The sequence below is a fragment of the Ursus arctos genome, chromosome X, assembly GCF_023065955.2.
Source record: "Ursus arctos isolate Adak ecotype North America chromosome X, UrsArc2.0, whole genome shotgun sequence".
NCBI lineage: Eukaryota > Metazoa > Chordata > Mammalia > Carnivora > Ursidae > Ursus > Ursus arctos.
This window is the reverse complement of record NC_079873.1, coordinates 2,061,460-2,086,558: the sequence shown is the minus strand read 5'-3', so window position 1 is coordinate 2,086,558 and position 25,099 is coordinate 2,061,460. Positions and strand designations below refer to the sequence as shown.

At 47.3% G+C, this 25,099-nt stretch overlaps 1 protein-coding gene across 1 annotated transcript in view; it reads left to right on the top strand.

The window, feature by feature from the left end:
• The window catches only part of LOC113240773 (protein kinase cAMP-dependent X-linked catalytic subunit), an 82,937-nt gene that overhangs the window by 43,868 nt on the left and 13,970 nt on the right, over positions 1 to 25,099 (top strand). Inside the window, exons 3-5 of the mRNA XM_026478181.4 lie at positions 2,155 to 2,418; positions 16,384 to 16,503; positions 23,448 to 23,543. Coding sequence (XP_026333966.2) covers positions 2,155 to 2,418; positions 16,384 to 16,503; positions 23,448 to 23,543 — 480 coding nt within the window. The remainder of the gene's footprint in view (positions 1 to 2,154; positions 2,419 to 16,383; positions 16,504 to 23,447; positions 23,544 to 25,099) is intronic.

The following is a 25,099-nucleotide window of genomic DNA, read 5'->3' as shown; positions in this document are numbered from 1 at the left end:
ACGTGGCTGGCTGGAGAGTCTGTATAACTGTAAAGGTTTCTCCAGGAAGTGACAGCCAACCCCCAAATCCCCAAAACACCGTTCCTGCTTCCTGTATCCGTCCGGCCTCCGTACCACAAATCTTGAGCCTCCGGGGCTGCAAGAAGCGAGAAGGGGAAGCAGGACACAGATGCAGTTTTCAGTAACTGAAAACAGGGACCTTCGGCAGGTCCCCGTGGTTGCGTTTCTGGTAGGCAGCTTGGAGAGAGGACGGCATTTGTGCAAAGCCCATTTGTGGGTCCGTGTCGTCCCGCACGGCATCCTTAAGCAAAGGGTCTGCACGTTTCCACGTGCATTTTGTGAAAGCCTTTTGTATACACAACCCGTGTTCTGCTAATACATAGAAACACCATGATCAGCAAACCACACATTCTTCTTTAAATGGTTTCCTTGACCATAGTCGAGGTTTTCATTTCTGGGTTTGGGATTTTTTTCCTCTCTTCCATCACGTGTTTTTATTTTTTTGCCTTAACTCCTGCCGTCCTGACCACTGCATACGCTTATCCCTTTGCGATCTTCCTTTGAGTTATTCTTCACGTCGTGGCAGGCTGTGTCCCCCAATGCTTTATTGGAATGGCCCATCTCAGCAGGTGAGACCCTCTGGTAGAGCCGGTGCCCTGAGCATTGTCCCGCAGGGATGCCCAGTTCTCTGGGCACAGTTGTACTTTTGGTGAAGCCCAGATGGACGCGGCTCATGGGGAGGCAGCCGTGCAGGGAAGCACCATATTGTCTTGATCACGGAAGATGCAAGAGGGAGCCTTGCAGCATTGACTACCATGGCGTGGCCGTGCTTAACATCGTCCTGCGCGTCGCCCATCCTGTGGGGTGGCTTTTACTGGGGGACGTCTCCTAGGGCTGATTGTATCACATGCATATGTCCTACGTCCTCTCAGAAACACAGCATCCTCTCAGAAACGCAGGGCGTAGTTCCAAAGCTTGTCTCTCTTCTCCGCGCGTCTCCTCTACGAGAAAATATCCTTCCTCCATCACCGTTGATCTCCCTGCAATGTGTGTGTTTTGTTTCCTTCTGTCAAGACTTCTCGAAAACAGACAGTACCTGGCGTCTTCTGCAATGCCTCCCTCCATCCCACCTCTCCTTCCAGTAACAGAGCTCCGAATGCCTTTGTAAGGCTGGTGAGCCTGTTCTGACTTGGACATTTTTAATGGCCACCTTACCCTGGCGCGTGTTTGGGAAGCAGTCCGTCCATCTACTGTATATTTCCAGTCTTGATTATAGGGCCGGGGGGCCAAACCAGGTGTGATCCCCAAAGATGTGTCCACTCTGCATGAATTTGCTCGGGCTTCCAGAACAAATCCCACAGACTGATGGGCTTAAATAACACACATTTATTTCCCATAGTCCTGGAGGCTGGGAGTCCGAGATCCAGGCGGGGTTGAGGCTGGGAGTCTGAGATCCAGGTGGGGCCGAGGCTGGTTCCTCCTGAGACCTTCCTCTTTGGCGTGTAGACCCTGTGTTCTCCCCGTGTCCTCATGTGGTTGCCTCTGTGTGTGAATCTGTGTCCTCATCCCCTCTTCTTAAAAGGACCCCAGTCCTGTGGGATCAGAGCCCACCCTAGTGACTTCATTGTACCTTAATCCCCTCTTCAGAGACCTTATCCCCTCCTCAAAGACCTTATCCCCTCTTCAAAGACCTTATCCCCAATACCCTCCCATTCTGAAGCCCTGGGGGTTAGGGCTTCCACATACAGTTTTGGGGGACGCAATTCAGCCTGTTGGCCAAGATTTTTCTTTTTAAGATTTTATTTATTTATTTGAGAAAGAGTGCCAGCACAAGCAGGGGGAGGGGCAGAGGGAGAAGCAGACTCCCTGCCGAGCAGGCTCGATCCCAGGACCCTGGGATCATGACCTGAGCCCCCCCCCCCAGGTGCCCCTTGAGTTTTATCGGTGCCGTATCTTAACTTCTATCTCTAGCAGATTTTAACACCTGCCCACCTGTGTATTTTAGCATCCGTTCCTCTGCATGCATATCCTCCCGTGTACGTAGACGACATGTGTAACGTCCGTTCGTCCCCACACCGTAGCAGGTGTCTCTGGCTGACATGCGTGCGTGGGGAACCGCGGAGCCGCTCTCACTCCCGCGCTGCTGTCCCGCAGGTTCTGGACGTGCCACGACGAGCGCTTCCTCTACATGCTGATGGAGTTCGTGCCGGGCGGCGAGCTCTTCAGCTACCTGCGCAACCGGGGCCGCTTCTCCAGCAGCACGGGGCTCTTCTACTCCGCGGAGATCGTCTGCGCCATTGAGTACCTGCACTCCAAGGAGATTGTCTACAGGGACCTGAAGCCGGAGAATATACTGCTGGACAGGGAGGGTCACATCAAGCTCACGGACTTCGGCTTCGCCAAGAAGCTGGTCGACAAGTAAGTGGCCGCGGGCCCCCGTGGCCGCGTCGGGCAGCCGCCGTTCTCCTCCCCGTTCCCGCGAATTCCGTTGTGTTGGGGTTCCACATGTAAGTCAGCTCGGGCCGTGCTTGTCTTGGCGCCCGACTTCTCTTTCTTGGCATCTGGCCTCAAGGTCTGTCACGCTGTCGCAAATGGCGGGATGTCCTTTTTCAAGGACGAAGCGTAGCCCGTTGTACGTAGAGAGCACCTTTCCCTCCTCCGTTGATCTGCCAATGGACACAGGTTGGTTCCATGTCTTGGCTGCTGTAGATACTTCTGCAGTGAGAACGGGCATGCAACTATGTTTCCATTTTCTTCACATAAATACCCAGATGTGTCATGGGGTGGATCGTGGGGTAACTCTATTTTTAACTTGTGGAAGACCCTCCATGCTGTTTTCCAGAGTGGCTGCACCAGCTTGCGTTCCCACCAACAGTGCATGTGCATTCCCCATTCTCCACGTACTGCCCAACACCTGTTACGTCTTGCCTTTTTGATACTAGCCGTGGACAGGTGTGCGGAGCTGTATCTCAGATTACGTATTCTTTTTATCAGAGTTATATACGTACATATACTGCGCGTCAAGGAGCTCTCTCCCCTCCCCCCCAGCTTATTGCCGCTCTCAGCAGAAGACCACTGTCAACACTTGGCTCGCCTCCTGGTACAGCTTCCGAAATTTTGCTCTTGCTGTCTCTTTGCTGCTTCTGAATCCTCATGAAATATGCTTTTTTTTAATTAAAGATTTTATTTATTAGAGACAGAGAGAGCAACAGCACAGGGGAGTGGGAGAGGGAGAAGTAGACTCCCCTTGGAACAGGGAGTCCAACATGGGACTCGATCGCAGGACCTGAGATCATGAGCTGAGCCAAAGGAAGATGCTTAATTGACTGAGCCCCCCAGGTGCCCCACGCTTTATTTACGCTTTTGTAAAAACTTCTTCCTGTCATTCCTCATTGCCTTTTGGGAGGGGGCAGAACTGGATGCAATCAGTTCACCATCTTGGACAAGAAGACATGATGCCCGAGGTCGTCTTGGGGTCGTCTAAAGTAATTCCCTCTCTTGCTTTTTATTTCTTAGAATAACAAAACACCGAAAAAGTCCTCTTGTCGAACCAGTAGATTATCTGTTCTGGTGTTTTTCTCTGTAAATGAAGGCCCGGTACCTAAAACTGTGCCCACAGATTTCTGTATCCGCTGAATTCTGTAATGTGGATTTCTGATACTGGGCTCACCGCAGGAGGAAACGGTCTCATCATCGTTCGCGTGGGCGTTGCTCTCGTCAAGCGTAGTCCTGTAAAATGAAACCGTAACGTAGTTGGGCGTAAAATGCCTTCTTGGCGTTCTTCACGCAGTGGTCCAGACTGCCCTCTGTTCCACTGGGAAAACGTTTACAGCATGTGTGCAATCATAGAATACATAACGTATGAAAGTACAGCATTCGAGTTCAGAGAGGCTGATGGACTTGGTGCAAAGCTGGTGTAGGTTGGTGTTCCCGGGTCTTGCAGTGTCAGGATGTATAGGGAGCGTATTCCCTCCATTAGGAACAATGTAGCTTTTGCATAGAGGATTCAGGGAAAACTTAATATTTTAAATCCCATGCATTTAAGCCGGGAGTACTCCTTCCAGGAAGCACTGGGGGCTTGTCTTGGGGTCGAAAGGTTGGGGTTTGAATGCAAATCTAGATGTTTAGTCCAAAGACGCGACTAAAGGAAAGAAGGGTATAAAGGTAGGTGTTGAAACTCTCTAGTATGCTGTGTAGACACTTTGTCACATCACGCCTTAGTTTTCTGGATTTCTGTTTTGTTTTGGGGTTATTTTGCTGTGTTTTTTTCCCCCCCTACTAAACTATGAGGTTTCTTTCCTGTATTTGCGGTTGGCTCATTGGTCTCTTGGTACAATTAGGCGTGAAAGAGAGTCACGTGCCCAGACAGACGGAGGGAAACAGAGCTGTCTTTTGCTGATACCGTCACACCTACAGCCCTAAAATATTCCCCGGAGAAGGATCAAGGTGTATGTTCTGTTCCCCTGGACACATTGAGTAATTACTGCTCCTAAAATTTCTCTGCAGAGCAGTGCTATCCAAGACAAACAGAACACAGATGTCACGTATGGCTTCAACTCTTTAACAAGTCTTGTTTTAAAAAGCAAGAATTTGGGGGCGCCTGGCTGGCTCCGTCCGTAGAGCGTGCCACTCTTGATCGCGGGGTTGTGAGTTCGAGTCCCACGTGGGGCATACACCTTACCTAAAAATAAAATCTTTAGAAAAGAAAGTAAAAATTTAACAATATAGCCTATGTAAATCAGTGTATCTCAAATAGGATTATTTCAACGTATCATCAGTGCAGAAATTGAGAGGATGTACATGAATTTCTGCTGCTAAGTTTTTGAAATCCCTTGACCGTTTTACCTGTGTGGTGCATTCCAGTTAGGGTACTATATTTTCATCAGAAATGCTTGATCTTTATTTAACGTTAGTGTTTATTTAATGTTAATCCATAACATTTACAGTTGGAAAAATAACATTCACGTGCCAGGCTCTCCAGAAATACCAGAACCTTTCTCAGTAACTCCCTTTGAGTATGGGTTTTTAAATTTAATTTTAAATTAAAAGCAGATTAAAATCTTAATTCCTTAGTACATTTTTTTTTTTTTTTAAAGATTTATTTATTTATTTATTTGACAGAGATAGAGACAGTCAGCGAGAGAGGGAACACAAGCAGGGGGAGTGGGAGAGGAAGAAGCAGGCTCACAGCAGAGGAGCCTGATGTGGGGCTCGATCCCAGAACGCCGGGACCACGCCCTGAGCCGAAGGCAGATGCTCAACCGCTGTGCCACCCAGGCGCCCCAATTCCTTAGTACATTTTAAGTGCTCCTAAAAGTACATGTGGTTGCTGGCTCGCATACTGGACAGGCCGACACCTGTTAGGGGCGCCACGTTGTCTCAGTGTGTGGAACAGGTGATGCTTGATCTCGGGGTTGTGAGTTGGAGCCCCGCACTGGGTATAGAGATGACTTAAATAAAAATAACACTTTTAGGGGTTCCTAGTGACTCGCTGGGTTAAGCGTCCGACTCTTTTTTTTTTTTTTTTTTAAAGATTTTATTTATTTATTTGACAGAGATAGAGACAGCCAGCGAGAGAGGGAACACAAGCAGGGGGAGTGGGAGAGGAAGAAGCAGGCTCCTAGCAGAAGAGCCTGATGTGGGGCTTGATCCCATAAGGCCGGGATCACGCCCTGAGCTGAAGGCAGACACTTAAGCGCTGTGCCACCCAGGCGCCCCAAGCGTCCGACTCTTGATCTCAGCTTGGGTCTTGGTCTCAGGGTCATGAGTTTGAGCCCCACGCTGGGTATAGAGATTACTTAAAAATAAAACTTAAAGAAATATATTTCCTGATGACGTGGGGTTGGCTAAGGTGGTAATTCTATTCCCCGTATTGTGGAAACATCTGCATTTATGAGAACCTTGATTGTGTGGGGGAGCAGTTTTATGCTAAATGACTCATCTCTCTGGCGGTTTTTAAGAAAGCGGTCATCCTAGGAACATTCTGTAATGCAGTTAAATTGAAACTGATTTTCCCCTATAGGATTTCACCTATTACCTTTCTAAGAGTAAAGCACATGAAAATGAAGTGCGTTTCCATAACCTTTGCGGCAAAGACCTATTAACACAAAATAATTGGTTTCTAACGTTGAGGCTGCCCCCTATTGGTAGCACGTGGTATATGGTACACCCTTTTTTTTTTTGTTTTTTTAAGTCCCTTATTTGGAAGTCTGATTCAAACTCACCAGATGTAAAATATTTCGCAAATTTGCTCGATGATACGTTTGGCGAGCTATGTTCCTCTGCAGTGAATCCAGTCTATGTACTTAGCATTAAATGCACGATGTGGCTTCATACATCACATCGAACAATTAATTTACTTAAGATGTTGAACTTTGGGGCGCCTGGGTGGCTCAGTCGGTGAAGCGTCTGCCTTCTGCTCAGGTCATGATCCCAGGGTCCTGGGGTCGAGTCCCACATCGGGCTCCCTGCTCAGCGGGGAGTCTGCTTCTCCCTCTGCCTGCTGCTCCCCGTGCTTGTGCTCTCTCTCTCTCTCTCTCTCTCTCTCGCTCTCAAAAAAGAAAAAGACATTGAACTTTGGAAAAGAAGGCTTCATTACCATCTAGATATGTTCCTTTTTAAAAATTTTTCATTTTATTTTATTTTTTTATATATTTCTGATATATTACAAAGAACTTCGTTCTTTAGTCATGGTTTTGTAGATTGCAAAAACGTTTTTACACCCTTCTTTCTATGTGTTTTTCTCGGTTTGCTTGATGAGTGAGGTTGCTCCCTTCTGGGCCAGCATTGGTGACTTGGTGCCTATGGGCGTGTTTGCACGGACTCCCTTCCAGGTCAGGATTCTGAGAACTGACGTGACTTTTCCATAAACATGGAAGGAAACGTCCCCAGGAATCACTACAAAAGACATGGAACCAAAGAGAGCCTCATCTCCAATAATATTTTGAACACATAATTGAGAAAAGGCGTGCTTCTCCTGTTTTTTTTTACAGTAAGGGTGTACAGCGTGGTTAAGCATGTTTTAATTCGATATGATTCCCACTCTATGAATTGTATGCTTGTTTGCGCACGGTGACTCCGGTTTTCATGCTTACTCTTCATTCTCAATAACGGATGAATTTTTCCTCTTCTTTTTTTTTTTTTTTAAAGATTTTATTTTTATTTATTTGACAGAGATAGAGACAGCCAGCGAGAGAGGGAACACAAGCAGGGGGAGTGGGAGAGGAAGAAGCAGGCTCATAGTAGAGGAGCCTGACGTGGGGCTCGATCCCGTAATGCCGGGATCACGCCCTGAGCCGAAGGCAGACGCTTAACCGCTGTGCCACCCAGGCGCCCCTGAATTTTTCCTCTTCTGACATAATCTTACAGAACTCTTGTTTAATTACAGTGATAGCTCTTTTTCTTACACAAAAGTATCCGGCACACACACTTGCTATTATGCAGATAGGCTGCGTAACAGAAAAACGGACACATTAGGATTATTTTTCATTTTCTAAAATGATGAAAACAAAAGGTCCGATACATTTCATTTCGTTATTCTGTTGTACTTTTTAAAATTTAGATGAGACATTCAATGCTGTTGTTTGGATTTTCATGCCTGGCCTCTTGCTAGGGATAAGTAACATTGTACCCAGTGTTTAACGATTTGTTACTTAACGTTCTCAAACACCCACAAAAGCAGAGAGGAGAGTTTACCTTAAATCCTGTGTGCCCATCACCCGGCTTCAGTAGGCATCAAAGCTCTGCCACCTTATTTGACTTTTAACCTCTCCCAAATTTCCGTTTCTTATTATTTTATTTTTTAAAAGATTTTATTAATTTATTTGATAGAGAGCAAGCACAAGTGGGGGGGGGGGAGCAGCAGAGGGAGAGGGAGAAGCAGGTGCTCTGCCGAGCAGGGAGCCCGATGCAGGACTCGATCCCAGGACCCTGGGATCATGACCTGAGCCGAAGGCAGATGCTTCACCGACTGAGCCACCCAGGTTCCTCGTTGCTTATTATTTTTAAAGAAAGTGCCCACCCTGCTCTCTCTAATGGATAAGGATTAAAAAAAAATAACATCAATGCCATGATCACATCTTACAAAATAAAAGGAAAAATTCCTTAAGATCGTCTAACACCCAGTCAATATTCAAATTTCCCCCACATCTCAAAAATGTCTCTTTCTTCTCTGTAAACAAGGATCTAACCAAGGTTTGTACATCACATTTGGTTGGCTTCTCTCTTAGCTCCATTAAATCTGTAAAGTTCCCGTTTCGAGTTTCCCTCCCGACCGATGCCATTCATTTGTGGAATAACCTGGGTTGAGCCCCGTAGGAAGCCCTGTGATCTAGATTGGGTGGGTTACTTCTTCATGGTGTCCTTTGCCTTGTTCCTCTGTCCTCCCTTCTGTTCCTTCCTTCCTTTTTGGCATTTTAGAAACACATGGTGCAGGGTTTTTTGGTGATGTTCCTTTTGCCTGGTAGCAAGAAGCATACAGTTGGTGCTTGTCCTTGCATATGTGGGTCCAAGTGTTCCCTGCCCGCCCTCTCTTCCCACTGTCTCTACTCTGTCACTGTCACCGTGTGACCTGTGGGCTTAGGGGCCAGCAGGGGCGCTGCTGGCTCTCCCATTCTGTGAGAAGTGACAAAATGCTGATGCCCTCCCTCGGTCAGTCCTTCTGTATTTCTCAGCTGGAATTCTTCTCTAAAGAGCCCCTTTCCCTCATAAGCCATCGGGTGACCTTCAGATACCGTCCTTCATGAGAGCAGGAAGTCTCCCCTTCGTTCATTCACTTCGTTTAAGGGTTTGCAGAATCATGACCTGGGCCCTTAGTGACCTCAGAGGGGGCCACAGCATTTTTTAAAAAAAATACTGTTACACTCAGAAAACACATGATCTCATGTGGTTTTAATTCAAAACAATCTTGTTTTTCTTTTTCCTCCATGCTTGAATTGCCCTCGTCTTAATAGGCAATGACCACTCCCTTGATAGGGAGTGATCACGTAATGGGTTCAGACTCTCCTTTTGGGTTGATGAAAATGTTTCAACCTAGATAGGTAGTGTTTGCCTGACATTTTGAATGTACCAAATGCCACAGAGTGGCTTGCGTTAAAATAGCAAATTTTGGGGTGCCTGGCTGGCTTAGTCAGAAGAGCACAACTGTCGATCTCAGGGGTCAGGAGTTTGAGCCCCATGTTAGATGTAGAGATTACTAAAAAAAATAAATTTAGAACAATTAATAAAATGGCAGATTTTATGTTCTGTGAATTTTGCCTCAATTAAAAAAAGCAACAATAGTCCCATCTTTGTAGGAGCCCCTTCGAGCTGCCACCTGTACCCTCTTGCCAGCGTCCCATTGGCTTTGAGAACGTCCTTGCTTTCATTGACTAGAGGAAGCCCTGGGTCCCTGTACGAGTCTCCTCTCTACCCTGGAGTCTGCCACGTTTTTAAGGAACTCTGGACACTGTTGGTGGGAAATAGTATTTAAAGACCCCTCGAGGGGTGCCCTTTGCTGTGGGGGTTTCATTGCTTATAAGAATTCTTGGGGGGACAGAATTTAAAAACGTGGTTTTTTTTTTGTTTTTTTTTTTTCGAGAGAAGAACAAACGATGAGTCCAAACTTTCCTAGTTGTATTTAAGGCCATGGGTTTTTCGTTTTTATGAATTATTCTTATACCTCTTTGCTTACCCCAAAACTCTGACCTAACCCCACTGCATTTATTCAGAGCAGCAAGTCGTTGAAGTCCTGCACATAGCTGACCTTGGTACTGACAGTGTAGTTGAAATGATCCGGCCCAAGACGTGGGTCAGAATGTTTTAATCCCGTAGTTCGGCAACAAGCCAGAGAACCAAGCACAGTTAAGTTGTGAAACTGGTGAGGGCCTTTGTTTCGTGGAAACGAAAACCAAAGCTGTAAAAGATTGAGGGTTCGATGAGAGCCAGGCTTTGAAATCCACCCCTCTCTCTAAATATTCTTTCCTCTACACCAGGGCTCAACAGACAGCAGCCCATGGGATCTGGCCCACCACTTGTGTTTTGTAAATAAAGTTTTATTAGAACACACTTATGTAGTTTGTTTACGTGTTGTCTACAGCAGCTCTCATGCTACAGAGCAGAGTTCTGTGTCTGCAGCAGAGACCAGATGGCCATAGACAACATGGAAACAAATGAATGTTGTTGTGTGCCAATAAAACTTTATTTATAGAGTAAGTGAGGGGCTTGGGAGTAAATAGAGCAAGAGAGTGACACTTGGCAATGCATACCATTTAAAAATTTTTTTTTATTTAAATTCAATTCAGTTAACATAGAGTGCGTTACTAGTTTCAGAGGTACAGTTTAGTGATTCATCAGTTGCATATAACACCAAGTACTCGTTAAATCATGTGTCCTCCTTAATCCCGATCACCCAGTCACTCCATCTTCCCATCCACCTCCCCTCCCTTCCAGCAACCCTCAGTTTGATTCCTTAAGAGTCTCTTACGGTTTGTCTCCCTCTCTGATTTTGTCTGATTTAATTTTTCCTTCCCTTCTCCTATGTTCATCTGTTTTGTTTCTTAGATTCCACATACAAGTGAAATCCTATGGCATTTGTCTTTCTCAAACTGTCGTATTTCACTTAGCATAATACCCTCTAGTTCCATCCATGTTGCTGCAAATGGCAAGATTTCCTCTTTCTGATGGCTGAGTAATATTCCATTGTGTGTGCGCGCACGTGTGTGTGTGTGTGTGTGTGTGTGTGTGTGTACAGCACATCTTCTTTATCCATTCATCTGTTCATGGACGTCTGGGCTCTTGCCATAGTTTGGCTATCGTGGACAGCAATGCATACCTTATTTATTTATTTATTTAAGATTTTATTTATTTATTTGTCAGAGCACAAGCAGGGGAGGGGCAGAGGGAGAGGGAGAAGCAGGCTTCCCACTGTGCAGGGAGCCTGGTGCGGGGCTCGATCCCAGGACCCTGGGGACCATGACCTGAGCCAGAGCAGACGCCCAACTGACTGAGCCATCCAGATGTCCCAGGGCATTGCTTTTAATACCGATTTAGTTTCTGCGCGATGAAAATATATGAGCTGTTCATATATTCACCATCTGGCCATTTGCAGACACATTGGCTGGCCCCCTGCACTAGACCGTCTGCTGTGTGAACTGGTTAAGACCGACCCGAAGGTATATTCATACCACGGATGGTTATCCACCCCACATCTTCACTGTATAGATGAGAAATCCAAAGCACTGAGGGGGAGATGACTTGCCCACAGCCCCACAACTGCCCAGTGGTTGTCCCTTGTGACTTCCAGGTCAAATTTCTTTCTGTTACCATCAGCCTTTAGTAAGGGGAGCATCACAGAGCAAGGAGGAGGAATGAAGAGGAGAGCTGTGCGGATACTTGCCGCAGTTGGCCCATGTTAGTGTTAGGCTGGTCAGCTTGGGCCTATTGTTACTGCCTCGGTATGCCTTGCTTTGCTCGTCTGTGAAGTGAGAATTGTTCCTACTCTGTAGGATTGTTGCTAAGAATGGGTGGATCTGCTAATTGCAAAGTACATCCTTGGAACAGTTCCAGGCACATAGTAAGCATTGAGTAGACATAAGGTGCTTCTGACTTTATCATCTCCATCATCAGTATCCCCATCATCACTACGACCATCCCATCGTCACCACCGTCACCACCACCACCACCACCACCATCACCACCACCACCATCACCACCACCACCATCACCACCACCATCACCACCACCACCATCACCACCACCATCACCACCACCATCCCATCATCACCACCATCACCACCATCCCATCACCATCACCACCACCATCACCACCACCATCACCACCACCATCACCACCACCATCCCATCATCACCACCATCACCACCATCCCATCACCATCACCACCACCATCACCACCACCATCACCATCACCACCACCATCACCACCATCACCACCACCATCACCATCCCATCATCACCACCATCACCCCCACCATCACCCCCACCATCCCATCATCACCCACCATCCCCACCACCACCATCACTACCACCATCCCATCATCACCACCATCATCACCCCCACCATCACCACCACCATCCCATCATCATCATCACCCCCACCATCCCATCATCACCCCATCATCCCATCATCACCCACCATCACCACCACCACCCACCATCACCACCACCACCATTACCACCACCATCACTACCACCATCCCATCATCACCACCATCATCCCATTATCACCATCATCACTACCACCACCACCACTACCACCACCATCACCACCACCACTACATTATCACCACCATCATCATCACCATCACTACTGTCATTACTATGACCATCATCATCATCACCATCATCACCACCGTCATCACCATCACTACCGTCATTACTATTACTATCATCACCACCATCACCACCACCACCACCATTGCTATGGACTGAATTATGTCCCTCAAATTCATATGTTGAAGCTTCAACCCTCCGGAGGGGACTGTATTTGGAGATAGTGCTTTTAGGAGGTAATTAAGGTTAAAGGAGGTCAGGAGAGTGGGGTCCTAATCTGATAGGATTGACAACCTTATAGGAAATTGATTTGTCACAGTACTGGCGCTTGGAAGTCCAAGCTCAGGGTGCCGGGCAACGTGGTTGTTGGTGAGGACTCTTGCTGGCTTTTAGATGGCTGCCTACTCGCTGTGTCCTCATGTGGTGGAGAGAGATTTCTCTGTCCCTGTTCTTACAAGGACACCAGTTAACTGCGTTAGTTCATCTTGATCTGATACGACATCGTCTTAACTTGATGACATCTGCAAGACCGTGTTTCCAAGTAAGATCACATTCACAGGTTCTGGGGTTTAGGACTTTTGGGGGAACACAGTTCGCCCCCGCACAGATGCCCTGGCAGGCGATGGGAGACGAACACATGAGCAGTTGGAAATATACACTTTGCAGAGAATCCCGTCCACACGGTGTCCTACCCCCGCCACGGTGGAACTGATAACAGTGAGCACACTGAGACCATCGGGTGTCACCTTGCTGCTCTCCAATTGCTGCGTGAGCAGAGTAGAAGACCGGGAGCATGGAGATAATTCACAGCCTGGACCAGCGCTCTCTGAATAACATCTGGGGCTGTTTGTCTCATCTTTACAGTTTTACCGCCGCCGTCTGAATCTCTCTAGCAGTTTATGCCTCTCTGTACATCCACGAAGCACCGGGGCCGTTTGCAGGAAGGTCTTCCTCTGCAGAAGTATCGGGCTACCCAGGGCAGCTTAGACGCTGGAAACTTACACAGCCTTCCACCTGTGCCTCTTACCCTAGGCAGAGCCAGAAAGAGACTCACCTTTCCAAATGCAAGTGGAGAGGCTATACCTGATGCCTATTGAATGACCTGCCACTACCTCCACCTGGTTTTAATAGGAGCTAAGAGCTCGATTTCCAGCTAGCTGGGCGTGCTCCCAGCCTGGGAGTCCAGCACGAAGGGCCCCGTAAGTTGGCCAGAAGAGCACAGGTGGTCTGGAGGCATGCTCGAGGTCTCCATGGCTAAAGTGGAGAACCTCATGTGACATTCTTCTCCCTGGCAATACAGCACCAGCCGGGCACAGCTGTCTCTAGGGTTACAAATTCCCAGACTGACCCTTTGTCCAGCCTCTACCGAGGTCCTGCTTGCCTTATCTTGACTTTGTTTCTCAGACACTTGTGTTTGCAGCTTCCCTCCTTGGAGGACATCCTGCTCTGCCTGGCGTCTTCCGTCCCTGCACTTCTTATAAAGCTTATCGCAAAGTAGACTTAGGATAAATTGGAGCATCTCCCCCCTTTTTCAGTACACGGTTCCGTGGTATTAGATGCATTTGTAACGCCGTGCAACCATCCCCCCATCCATCTGCAGAACTTCGCGTCCTCCCCAAACGAAGCTCTGTCCTCGCGAGACACTTACTCCCCATCCCCCTGCCCCAGCCCCTGGCCCCGCCATCGACTTTCTGTCTCTGCATTTCCCTGCTCTGGGGACCCCATACACTTGACTTCATACAGTATTTGTCTTTCTGTGTCTGGCTGATGTCACCGAGCATCATGTCCTCAAGGTTCATCCACGTCGTAGCAGGTGTCAAGAGCGTCCTGCCTTTTAAAGGCTGAATCCTGTTCCATGGTGTGAATGGATCCCATTTTCTTTATCCATTCATCCATTGGTGGGCACTTGGGTTGACACCTGCCTTTTGGCCCTTGTGAGTCATGCTGGTCTGAACATGGGTGTGCAAGTATCTCTTCAGTACCCTGCCTTTGTGTCCTTTGGGTATATACCGGGACGCGTAATGGCTGGATCATATGGTGATTCTAGGTTTCACTTCTCAAGCACCCGCCATATTGTTTTCCACAGCAGCTGCACCAGCTTGTATCCCCACCAGCCGTGCATGCAGGATCTCTGTTCTGCACGGCCTCACTGACATTCCTGTATTTTTCACAGCCATCCATCCCGATGGGTGTGAAGTGGTCTGCACTTCTGACTGTTTCCTTCCTGCGAACCAGGGAGCAAAGCCACAAGGAGGACCTGAACTTCGTACTCATGGAAGCCCCATAGCTTCCTCTTTCTGAGCCACTGCTGCCTGCCTTAGAGACATGCTCTCATCTGTCAGAGTCTTAGCAGGTGAGGGGTGTGGTCAGCCATCCAAAGAGGCAGACGTGGAAATCAGTAGGGCCATCTCCAAAGTTGTCATTTCAGATGTCTGCTGTTCCTTGCCATCAATTAGTTTCCGTTCTATCCATACAGAACGTGCGGGGCCACGCCTGCAGGTGCTTTAGAAGGAAGGTCAGGTGTGTGCGTGGTCGGCGTGGTGGGGAACACGTGCCTTTCCCAGGGCTGCCATAACAGCACCCCGCCCAAGGGGCTTCGGACAGCGGTTTTCTCCCACGGTTCTGGAAGTTGGAGCTCGGGAATGAAGACCTTCTCAGGGCTGTGGTCCCACAGTGGCTCCTGAAAGAAGGATCTGTAAGGAGCCTCTGTCCTGGCTTCAGGTCACCTCACGCGGTTCCTGGAGGGTAGACGCCATCCCTGTGTCCCCAGTGGTCTTCCCTCTGTGTGTGTTCCTGTCCTCATCTCTTCTCCCCCACCACCTTTAATGAGTTTGATGACAGATAAAAATTGTACGTATTTACATTGTATAATATGGTTTTTAAAAAGGCTTATAGTGTGATTTGATACAGATTGTGACGTGATTACCACACTCAAGTTAATGGACACATCCAGTCATCTCAACTGGTTACCTGTTTTGGTGGGGATGGTGAGGACACATAAAATCTGCCGTCTGGGTAAATTTCGAATGTAAAATACGGTCTCACTAACTGCTCCCCGTGTTGTACATGACATGTCAGGACTTACTCATCTGATACTTGGAAGTCTCTACCTTTTCTAAAACAAGTATTTTTTACAGGTGAGTTCTGGGTCGCCTCCATGCCAAGGCACGTGAACCAGGAGAAAATGAAGAAAATCGGTCTTGAATTTTCCATAGAGCGTAAAATTTAGAAATCTCAGCAGAAACGTGACATATCTGTGAATTTTAATGGAACGTGGTGCCTCTTTTTAAGTATAAGGAGAATTCTCTTCTAAGGACAAGAGGAAAGGAAGTCCGTATACCTGTTGTGAAACAGACAGATCAGAGACAGCACAGGGAAGGGGTGACCAGAGTAAAACCCAACACACCTGACCACCAGAAGCTCCATCCTCTAGTCTGGGTGAAGTTTGGAGGGGGGCTCGGCATCCCTTATTACTTCTAGCCTGCTGTTCTCTGGGTGAGGGTAGAAGCTAAATTTTTGGCAAGTCTCCCCTCTTCTGCAGAGACGGTCCTTTCCAAAAGCCACCTGCTCCATGTAAACCCTTAATATCCTGATGTTGCTTAACCTAAGGATTTCTAGAAGCCACTGGGGAGATTAGAGTGACCACAAGCCCACAGAAACGTTGAAAACACGTCATACCTTTTGGGAGCAGGTGCAAAGGACAATTAGCAGCAGCTTTGCATTGCCTCTGGAGGACAGAACTGGCTCCTTGATGGAGCAGACACGTAGGTTCTTGAGGGGTTAGGGAGTGAATTCTTGAGTTTTTTTTCCACGCCGTTTTATAGGAAAACAGGTACTGTGGCGTTCTTGTGTTTCAGTAACCGTGGTAAGCAGCAGCCACGGTGCACGGCTGTGATCCCGAGGGCTTTTCTTCATTTCTGTTTGGGTTAATGAGCGTTTATAAGGGAACGAGTCCTTTGAGACAATGTCGGCGTTTCTGCCCAGCACGGTGGGTCCACGGGGTGGGGATGGGGCTTCGGCATGATCACTGGCGTCATTGTCACTTTCAGTCCTTCTGAGACGCATGCATTCACCCAGCACCGCTAACTTCTGTGCGTGTCCTTCTCTGTCCCCAGGACGTGGACCCTTTGTGGAACCCCTGAGTACCTGGCCCCTGAAGTCATCCAGAGCAAAGGCCACGGGAGAGCCGTGGACTGGTGGGCACTCGGCATCCTGATATTTGAAATGCACTCGGGGTGAGTAGGGCTTCCATGGAGAATCAGTGCATACTCTGGCACTTCCCCTCCCCTGCTTCTAGAACCTAGGTGCTTTTCGATGGCAAATACTCATGGTGTCCCCCCATGCCGGTTTCCCTGTGCCAACATGGCAGTGGGGACCCACAGTTAAGTGTGCTTTCATAAGAGCAAAAATACACAGGAAGCACCGGTATTTGGGACCTTTCTCCTGCCTAAATGTGCCTGTCTTCCACGCCTGCCTAAATGTGCCTATATATATAATAATATAATATTAAATCTTCTGTTCTGTTTTGGAACAATGCAGAAAGCTAAGTAATGATCATATGCGTTGGGTAAAAATAAATAAATTGCATACAGTGTAGGACGTTATGAATGAGTCCTATGCTAGAAAGGAGACCGTGTGCCCATACTTGCTTTCCAGGTTCCACTTCCCCCACATCCAGATACCAGAGGTGTTGAACAGGCATCAAGGTATCCCCGTGATTATTACATAAATACTCCAGTCTGGCTGAGGCATGAGACAGGTGTGCTGTTCTCTACCAGAAACATAAAGCCAGCAGCCCCCACTTAGAAATCATGGACGTGGGGATTCCTTCTGGTCCTACAGAGGAAAGGCTCTTCTCTGATGGTGCAGTGACGGGCAGCTGGTCTGTGAGGTGCCAGGACGCCGGCCATGTGGCTCTCGGACGTGTGGCCCCTCTGCCTCCTTCCGCCCTCCCTGCTCTGTCCTTTGTCCTCTTCCTTCAGCTGGCTTATTTCCTGCGGGAGAGCTTGGAAGATGCTCGCGGTTTACTCCCAGCTGAACCCAAAGCCCAACCCCGTTCCACACCTGATTCCCTGCAGGGCAAGAGCAGAGCTTTTTGCCTGGAAACCTTCCCTTCCAGTTGGAAAGAATGATGGAAAGAGGCGTATTTCTGCATTGAGGTTGTGGCCAGAGTGGAGTCTTGTGAAAACCTGTATTTGTCTGTCTGTTATCTATCTATCAACTATCTACCCGTGTATCTATTATCTATGTGTCTGTCATCTTTTATCACTTATCTCTCTATATCTGTCATATCTATCCATCCGTCTGTCCATCCACTTATCCATCTATCAATCCCTCTATCCATCCATCACCTGTCTGTCTGTTCTGTCTACCTGTCTGTCCATCCGTCTGTCCATCCGTCTGTCCATCATCCATCCATCCATCCATCCATCCAACCATCCATCATATCTATGTATCTGTGTATGTATGTATGTATCTGTGTATCTATCTATCCTACCTGTCTATCCATCCATCCATCCCTATAGCTATGTCTATCTAGTTATCCATCCATCCATCATCAATATATCCATCCATCCACCCACCCGTGTATCTACCATCTATCTATTCTACCTGTCTGTCCATCCATCCATCCATCATCTGTCCATACATCTACCCACCCACCCACCCATCTATCATCCGTTTTGTGTTTCCATCCATCCATCCCATCCACCTATCAGTCCATCTACCCATTCATCCATCCATCCTTCTGTTTGCACGTCCATCCATTCAGCCATCCATCCATCAATCCGCCATCCATCCATCCATGCATCCATCTCTGTATCTATTTCTGTCTACCTATCCATCCATCCATCATCCATCCATCCATCCACCACCCATCTATCTATTCTGTCTACCTGTACATCCATCCATCCATCTGTCCACCCACCCATCTGTCATCCATCTGTCTATTCTACCTGTGTGTCCATCCATCCATCATGTATCTATCCATCCACCCACCCATCTGTCTATAATCCATCTATCTATTGCATCCATCCATCCATCCATCCATCCATCCATCTATCCATCCATCCACCCATCATCTATCATCTATCTGATCTCTCGTATTTTCCGTTACTCTTCACCCAGATGTGTCTAGCAATTCACACAGAATCGAATTTCTTGACACCCCAGCTTGTGAAGTCCCACGCAGAGCAGAAAGGTAACAGGAATCATGCATAGGGCCCATCCGTCAAGAAGGTACAACAGTTGTGAATATTTATGTGCTCGTATTCATCAGATTCTCCTCCGATGCCCTGCAGCAGGTTTCCCTTCCTTAATGTTACTGACCACTAGAGGTCAGCATTGTTTAACGATAAATGAACCCTGGCGGCCAGGGCTTAATAGAGGACATTCACGAGCTCTGTTTTTTCCCTATTCCTGCGGTACATTCTGGTAGGATATATTCTATATATAGAATATAGTACTGTGAGATATTATTAGTAAGTATAAGTTTGGAAAATAATATTGATGGGATATAAGAAAATAAATTGGAATTAAATTCGAATAAAATCGAGTAAAATTAGAATATAATATTAAGGTGTATTAGAGTGACTATATTAGGATTATTATGTAAAAATTATTAGAATGATTAGAATATTATTAGGGTGTAATCCATTCAAATATTAGAATATACTATACTAGGATATTACAAAGTAGAATATTTCTAATATTCTCATAGAATTGTAGCAACAGTGTATTTCTAATATAATACACTAGAGGATTAGCAGTAGACTATAAAGTAATGAAGTAAAATCTAATATATTAGAGGCTGTTTTAGAATAATGGATGATGAATCGTTAGAACCCACTCCCAACCGCGATACTATGAGCTGACCTTTGCATTTCATACGAGGCAGGGACCTGTGTGTTCACTGTAATGTGTTTTCATGTACACATTTCCAGCTGGGGGGGCTCAAGGCTTTCTGGAGGGATTTCTGGAGAGACACAAGTCCGTGCTCATGCCACAAGCCTCGCCGATCCCTCCTGGGCATTCCTTGGCTCCCTGTAGTTCCTGCCAGACTCAGCCTTCTCCTGGACCACTTCTGAATTTCCTCATTGCCCCCTCTAGCTGCTTCCTCTCCTGCCCACGTTTCCCTGGCAGCAGCTGGAGGTGTCCCCCCCTCCCCACAGCGACCAGGCCTCGGTTGCTGGAGGTGTAAGAAAAAAATGCATCCACATTGAGATCTGCAATCAGAAAAAAAAAAAAAAAACCCTCCCAGAGCTCCGGAAAGAGACTTGTGGAACCCCAGGGTTCCGTGGGACCGTATTGAGAATCATGGCGGTCACATTTCAGACAGGGTGTCCCTGGGGCTCTTTCCTACTCTACACTCTGCCCTCCACATCCCCGCTCTTTGTCCTTGCCACTTTCTCCGAAGGACACAGGCTTTTCGTTTTCTACGCACGTCCCGGGGGAGGGGGTCCTCGAGGAAGACGTCAGAAACGGTGAACTGGTAGCACTTCCCCGTTCTGTTTTTCTCTCCAAAAACTCTCTCTTCTTCTCCTTGAACCCACGTCCAAAGTGCCCGCCTTCCAAGGCCAGGCCCTCCTGCGGTCGTCCAAGAGGGGGACGAGGAGCGTGACGTTACCGCCACTATCGCGCGTCTTTCTGGACAGCCCGTTCTCCTGGAAGGTGTGGGTGGGTAGAACGGATATGTGAAAAAGTCATCACGGGGAGATGATGGAAAAAGCGGCAGAGCTGGCGCGGAGTCGGGAGAGGAAACTCTTGACCTTCCTTCATGCCCACGAGCACGTCGTCCTTCGGAGCGCCGCTGGGACCGCGGAGATCTTCAGCTCACTTCCATAACGAGGCGCGCTGCTTGTCAAGGAGCTGGGACTCTTCCGTTGGGTTAGAGACAGAGATCTGCGGATTTCTCAGAGCACCTTCCACCTGCCCAGGGCAGGGCTCGTTCCCAGATCCCCGTTCTCTCTGCTTCTTCCTTTGGGCACGATCTGGTCCTGCTCGTTCATTATCATTTCTTTCCGCTCGTTACGCTGCTGCTGACATACCTTCCCCATGAAGCACTCGTGTAACGCCGGCTTCCTGAGAACACTTTGTGTGATAATTGTCCATAAATCTTCTTAGGTATGTATGACACATTTTCTCCTGGTGTTTAAACGTGCCGTTGGTGAACGTGCGCATTTCCCCCGATGAAATCATGCAGCCCGTTGTCCTCAGGCGGGGCCGCCACCCAAGAACGGAGTCCGACTCCTCCAGCCACTGTCAGACACAGCATCTGGCCGACCAGAAACGGTTGACTTGGGAGCTGTTAACTTGAAGGCGTAGTCGGCTGGCGCGGACTGGATGAGTCTCTTTGCGTATAGACCTTTCCTCCCCAGCTTGGCCCGGGCGGTTTCTCGGGACGTGGTAGCTCGTAACTCTAGAAGCCAACAGCGGCCAAAGTACTTGTAGTTACGAAGCCCAGATAACCAGCAGCTCTCCTTGCGGTGCCCTTCTCAGCACCAAGCCTCTGCTCACCCCAAAGTGCGTCAGTGAAGATCTGAAATGTCTCGTAAGGAAAAAAAGCTTTTTGGTGCCTTTATCACACATGGTGACGCTTTCCCATTTACTGAATGTCTTCCATTTTCCTTGTTCACTTAACCTCTTCTCCCTCAAGTTTCCCATTAATTTCCTTTTTTTATACTTTATAGTCTGTTCTTTAGTTTTTCAATTTTTCACTTCTCTATAATGTATGTGCAGAGTTAAGGTGTCTGTTCTGTATGTTAGTAGCTGGTAGGACAAATGCGAAAAACATGGTGGCTTACAATAGAAGTCCATCCTCTCCCAGCTCTGGAGACGAGAAGTCTGAGATCCAGGTGGGGCAGGACCCTGAGATGCAGGCGGGGCAGGACTGCTGAGATCTACGTGGGGCAGAGCCGTGCTCCAACCCCAGGCTCCAGGGGAGGGTCTTTCCTGCCTCTTCCAGCTTCTGGGGCTCCAGGTGTCCCTGGGCTGGTGGCCGCGTCCCTCCCATCACTGCCTCTGTCCTCACATGGCTTCTCCTCTGTCTGTGTGTCTCCTCTTCTGTTTCTTATCAGAACACCTGTTGTTGGATTAGGGCCACCCTGATCCAGGGTGAGCTCATCTCAGATCCTTCCCTTAATCACATCTGCAAAGACTCTTTCTCCAAATAAACTCACACACACAGATTGTCAGGGTAAAAACATGGATATGTCTTTCTGGAGACCACCATTCCACTCACTGTATTCTGTTTTTTTGTTTTTATTTAGTTTATTTTTTTAAACATCAGAAATTGATTTGAAATCAACAGGAAATTTTTTTGCCTGTTAAGTTGCCATCTCCCATCAGGGTATCATTTGAAAACGCCATCTTTTTTTTTTTAACGTTCTTTTTATTTATTTAGAGAGAGGCCATGAGCAGGGTGGGGACGGGGAGCGTAGCGGGAGAGGCAGAGAGAGAATCTCAAGGCGACTCTGCACTGAGCCTGGAGCCCGACATAGGGCTCGATCTCCCAACCCTAACATCATGACCTGACCTGAACTAAGAGTCGGACACTTAACTGACTGAGCCACCCAGGTATCCCATGAAAACGCCATTTTGTAAGATATTTCCAGTGCTTATTTCAGTGGATTAGAAGTTCTGCTTCTAAAAGATCCAATTAGCGGTATCCTTTTGAGTTGAGGGTCTTTGCCTTCGGCACTCCGAGCAAATATCAAAAGTACAACTTGTGCCTTGGGGCATGTAGGTAGGTATCTGGCATATATTTATTATTTTATGTAATTTTTCTAGCTCTTTGCAGTTTTAAGTATGTTTCTAATGGAGCTTATTTCAGATTTTTTTTTTTTTCCCCTATCTCAAGGTATTAGAGAAGACGGTTGGTTTCTATGCTAGGACTGCAATCTTTATTTTTTTCATTTATTTATTTTTTAATAATAATTTTTTATTATGTTATGTTAGTCACCATACAGTACATCCCTGGTTTCCGATGTAAGGCTCGATGATTCATTAGTTGTGTATAACACCCAGTGCACCATGCAATACGTGCCCTCCTTACTACCCATCACCGGTCTATCCCATTCCCCCACCCCCCTCCCCTCTGAAGCCCTCAGTTTGTTTCCCAGAGTCCATAGTCTCTCATGCTTCATGCCCCCTTCTGATTACCCCCCCTTTCTTTATCCCTTTCTTCTCCTACCGATCTTCCTAGTTCTTATGTTCCATAGATGAGAGAAATCATATGATAGTTGTCTTTCTCTGCTTGACTTATTTCACTTAGCATTATCTCCTCCAGTGCCGTTCATGTTGCAGCAAATGTTGAGAACTCGTTCTTTCTGATAGCTGAGTAATATTCCATTGTATATATGGACCACATCTTCTTAATCCAGTCATCTGTTGAAGGGCATCTCGGCTCCTTCCACGATTTAGCTATTGTGGACATTGCTGCTATGAACATTGGGGTGCATATGGCCCTTCTCTTCACTACGTCTGTATCTTTGGGGTAAATACCCAGTAGTGCAATGGCTGGATCATAGGGTAGCTCAATTTTTTAACTTTTTAAGGGACCTCCACACTGTTTTCCAGAGTGGCTGTACCAACTTGCATTCCCACCAAGAGTGGAAGACGGATCCCCTTTCTCCACATCCTCTCCAGCAATTGCTGTTAGGACTATAGTCTTTAATTCTGATAACTGTGCCGTAGACAGTAATACATGAGTGAGTGAGCATGGCAGCGTTGTCAATAAATATTTATAAAAACAGGCTTCCGGCTGTAATTTGCTAGGTCTTTGTGTTCTAAAGGTACAAGCTCTCATCCAGCTCCCTAAGTGTAACCCACGTGGATTCATCTACTCTGGAGATTCAGATACTGGCTGCTTGTAGACGTATAGTCTACTTGAACCAAAAAACAAAAAAGGAAAGAGAGAGAGGGAGGGAAGAAGGGAGGGAGAGAGAGAGGAAGGAAGGAATAGGACACAGTGTAATCCATCCTCTTCCATTAGCCCTGCTTACATTTATCGAGCACCTACTGTGTGCCGCATAGTCCTTGTGTATGAAGAATTCGAAGAACTTCACTCGTGGTCTGAAGGGGGTGACATTTTGAACGTCCAGAGGAAAGGGTGCCCGCTACGAAGCAGGGATTTTTTCCGTGCTTGTTCTCCTCTAAAAATAGATGTGTATTTTTCTTACAGGTTTCCTCCGTTTTTTGATGACAACCCATTTGGCATTTATCAAAAAATCCTTGCAGGCAAGATAGATTTCCCCAGACATTTGGATTTCAGTGTAAAGTAAGTAAACCGTCTCCCTCCTCATCGGGGGTGTTTATTTTTAAAATCACGAGACGAGGAATCCCAGGGCGGGCACCTGCCGAGCAGGACGGCACACTGGGTTCTTAACGCGCTCTGCTTCGCGTCTCCCATACAGTCGACGTTTCCACAGGACGGGAAAAGGGGGTCGTGATTCTACTGTAATGATACTTAACTTTTACATGAATCTTGGCCAGATTTTACGCGTTTTGAGAGAAATGACCTTTGGAATTAGCCAGTAAAGGCGTTTGTTAATCCCACTGAGTAAGAGAGCCGTTTAAGTATTTGACGAAAAGGGTCCTTCCCAACCCCCCACCCCCTCTAGCTGGTTTTGCGGTTGGCAGGAGTGCTGATGGCTTTAGCAGGCTGTCTTTTTCCTCCTGCTTAAATTATTTTCATTCTTAAATTCCTTTTTCATGCTAAAATTGAGACTGATGAGCACCTGCGATGAGAACTTTCCACGGCTTCCATGTTCGTAACTTTGGGTGTGCAGTTCATTAAATGTGTGGTGACAGCACAGAGAAAACTTACGTTTTTAAAAATCTCAGAGTGGTTGTGGCGTTCCAGTTACCTTCGTCCATCTGGTCACCTCGTAGACATTTTTGTACCATGATTTCTAGTTCTTTCCCTGCATTTTCCACGTGAGGTGCTGAGTGCACCAAGTCCTGCTGATGACAAGGTGGTTCATTGCATTTAGCCGAGAACTAGACTTTTCTCCCTCTTTGCTATTTTTTAAAGTAGCCTATGGGCAGCGAGTTCAGAGAAAACTGATTTCATGACACTGGGTCAGCTGCTGGGACCACTGGCTGCATCCAGTTGCTTTTCTAACTGGTGAAGGTCGTCTCACTCCCCCCAGAGGCTCTCCGTCCAGGTAGAAGACAGTGTTTCCATTGGCTGGTTGAGCCAGAGGTGGTGATAGGTTTGACACACCAGGCAAGTTTTAGAAGACTAAGCCAGAAAACGAGGTTCCATTTAAAAATAATCATTCAGAACGGGGAGCACTCTGTCCCGTGAATGGTAAGATAGTAAGGTGCAAAGGGAGATCGAGCAGTCAAAAGCTCATTTTCTCTAGAAAGAAAAGAAAACTATTATATAGATCTTCTCCCCCAGGGTCCAGATCCCATTAGAGTTGAGTGACGTTATGTCACATGGATGTTTTAAAAATTTACTCGTGTATATGCCAACAGTTTACCAGTGGTTTGCTTGGATTAAACTGGGCTCACACCCACTGGTAGATCGGCCAGTTGGCGGTCACCTTAGACCATTGGGATTCTGGGTAAATCAAGGGGGTGGGAACATCTGCCTCGCTCTGGTTGCACACGGGTGGAATCCAGTCCAAAGAGGTATACAGGTGTGGCTTAGCTGTTGCTGTTGGTTCACGTGCTCCAGGTAAAATGAGGTGGACTGTCTCTTGCTTTCTAAAAATCAGCCCCTTGCGGAGACCCCCTGAAGGTCTTAGTCTAGGCAGAACCTCAGGGGATGTATTCACCTTCCTCTTGCAAGGAATGACTTAAGCTCTTCCTAGAGAAGTTTCCCCA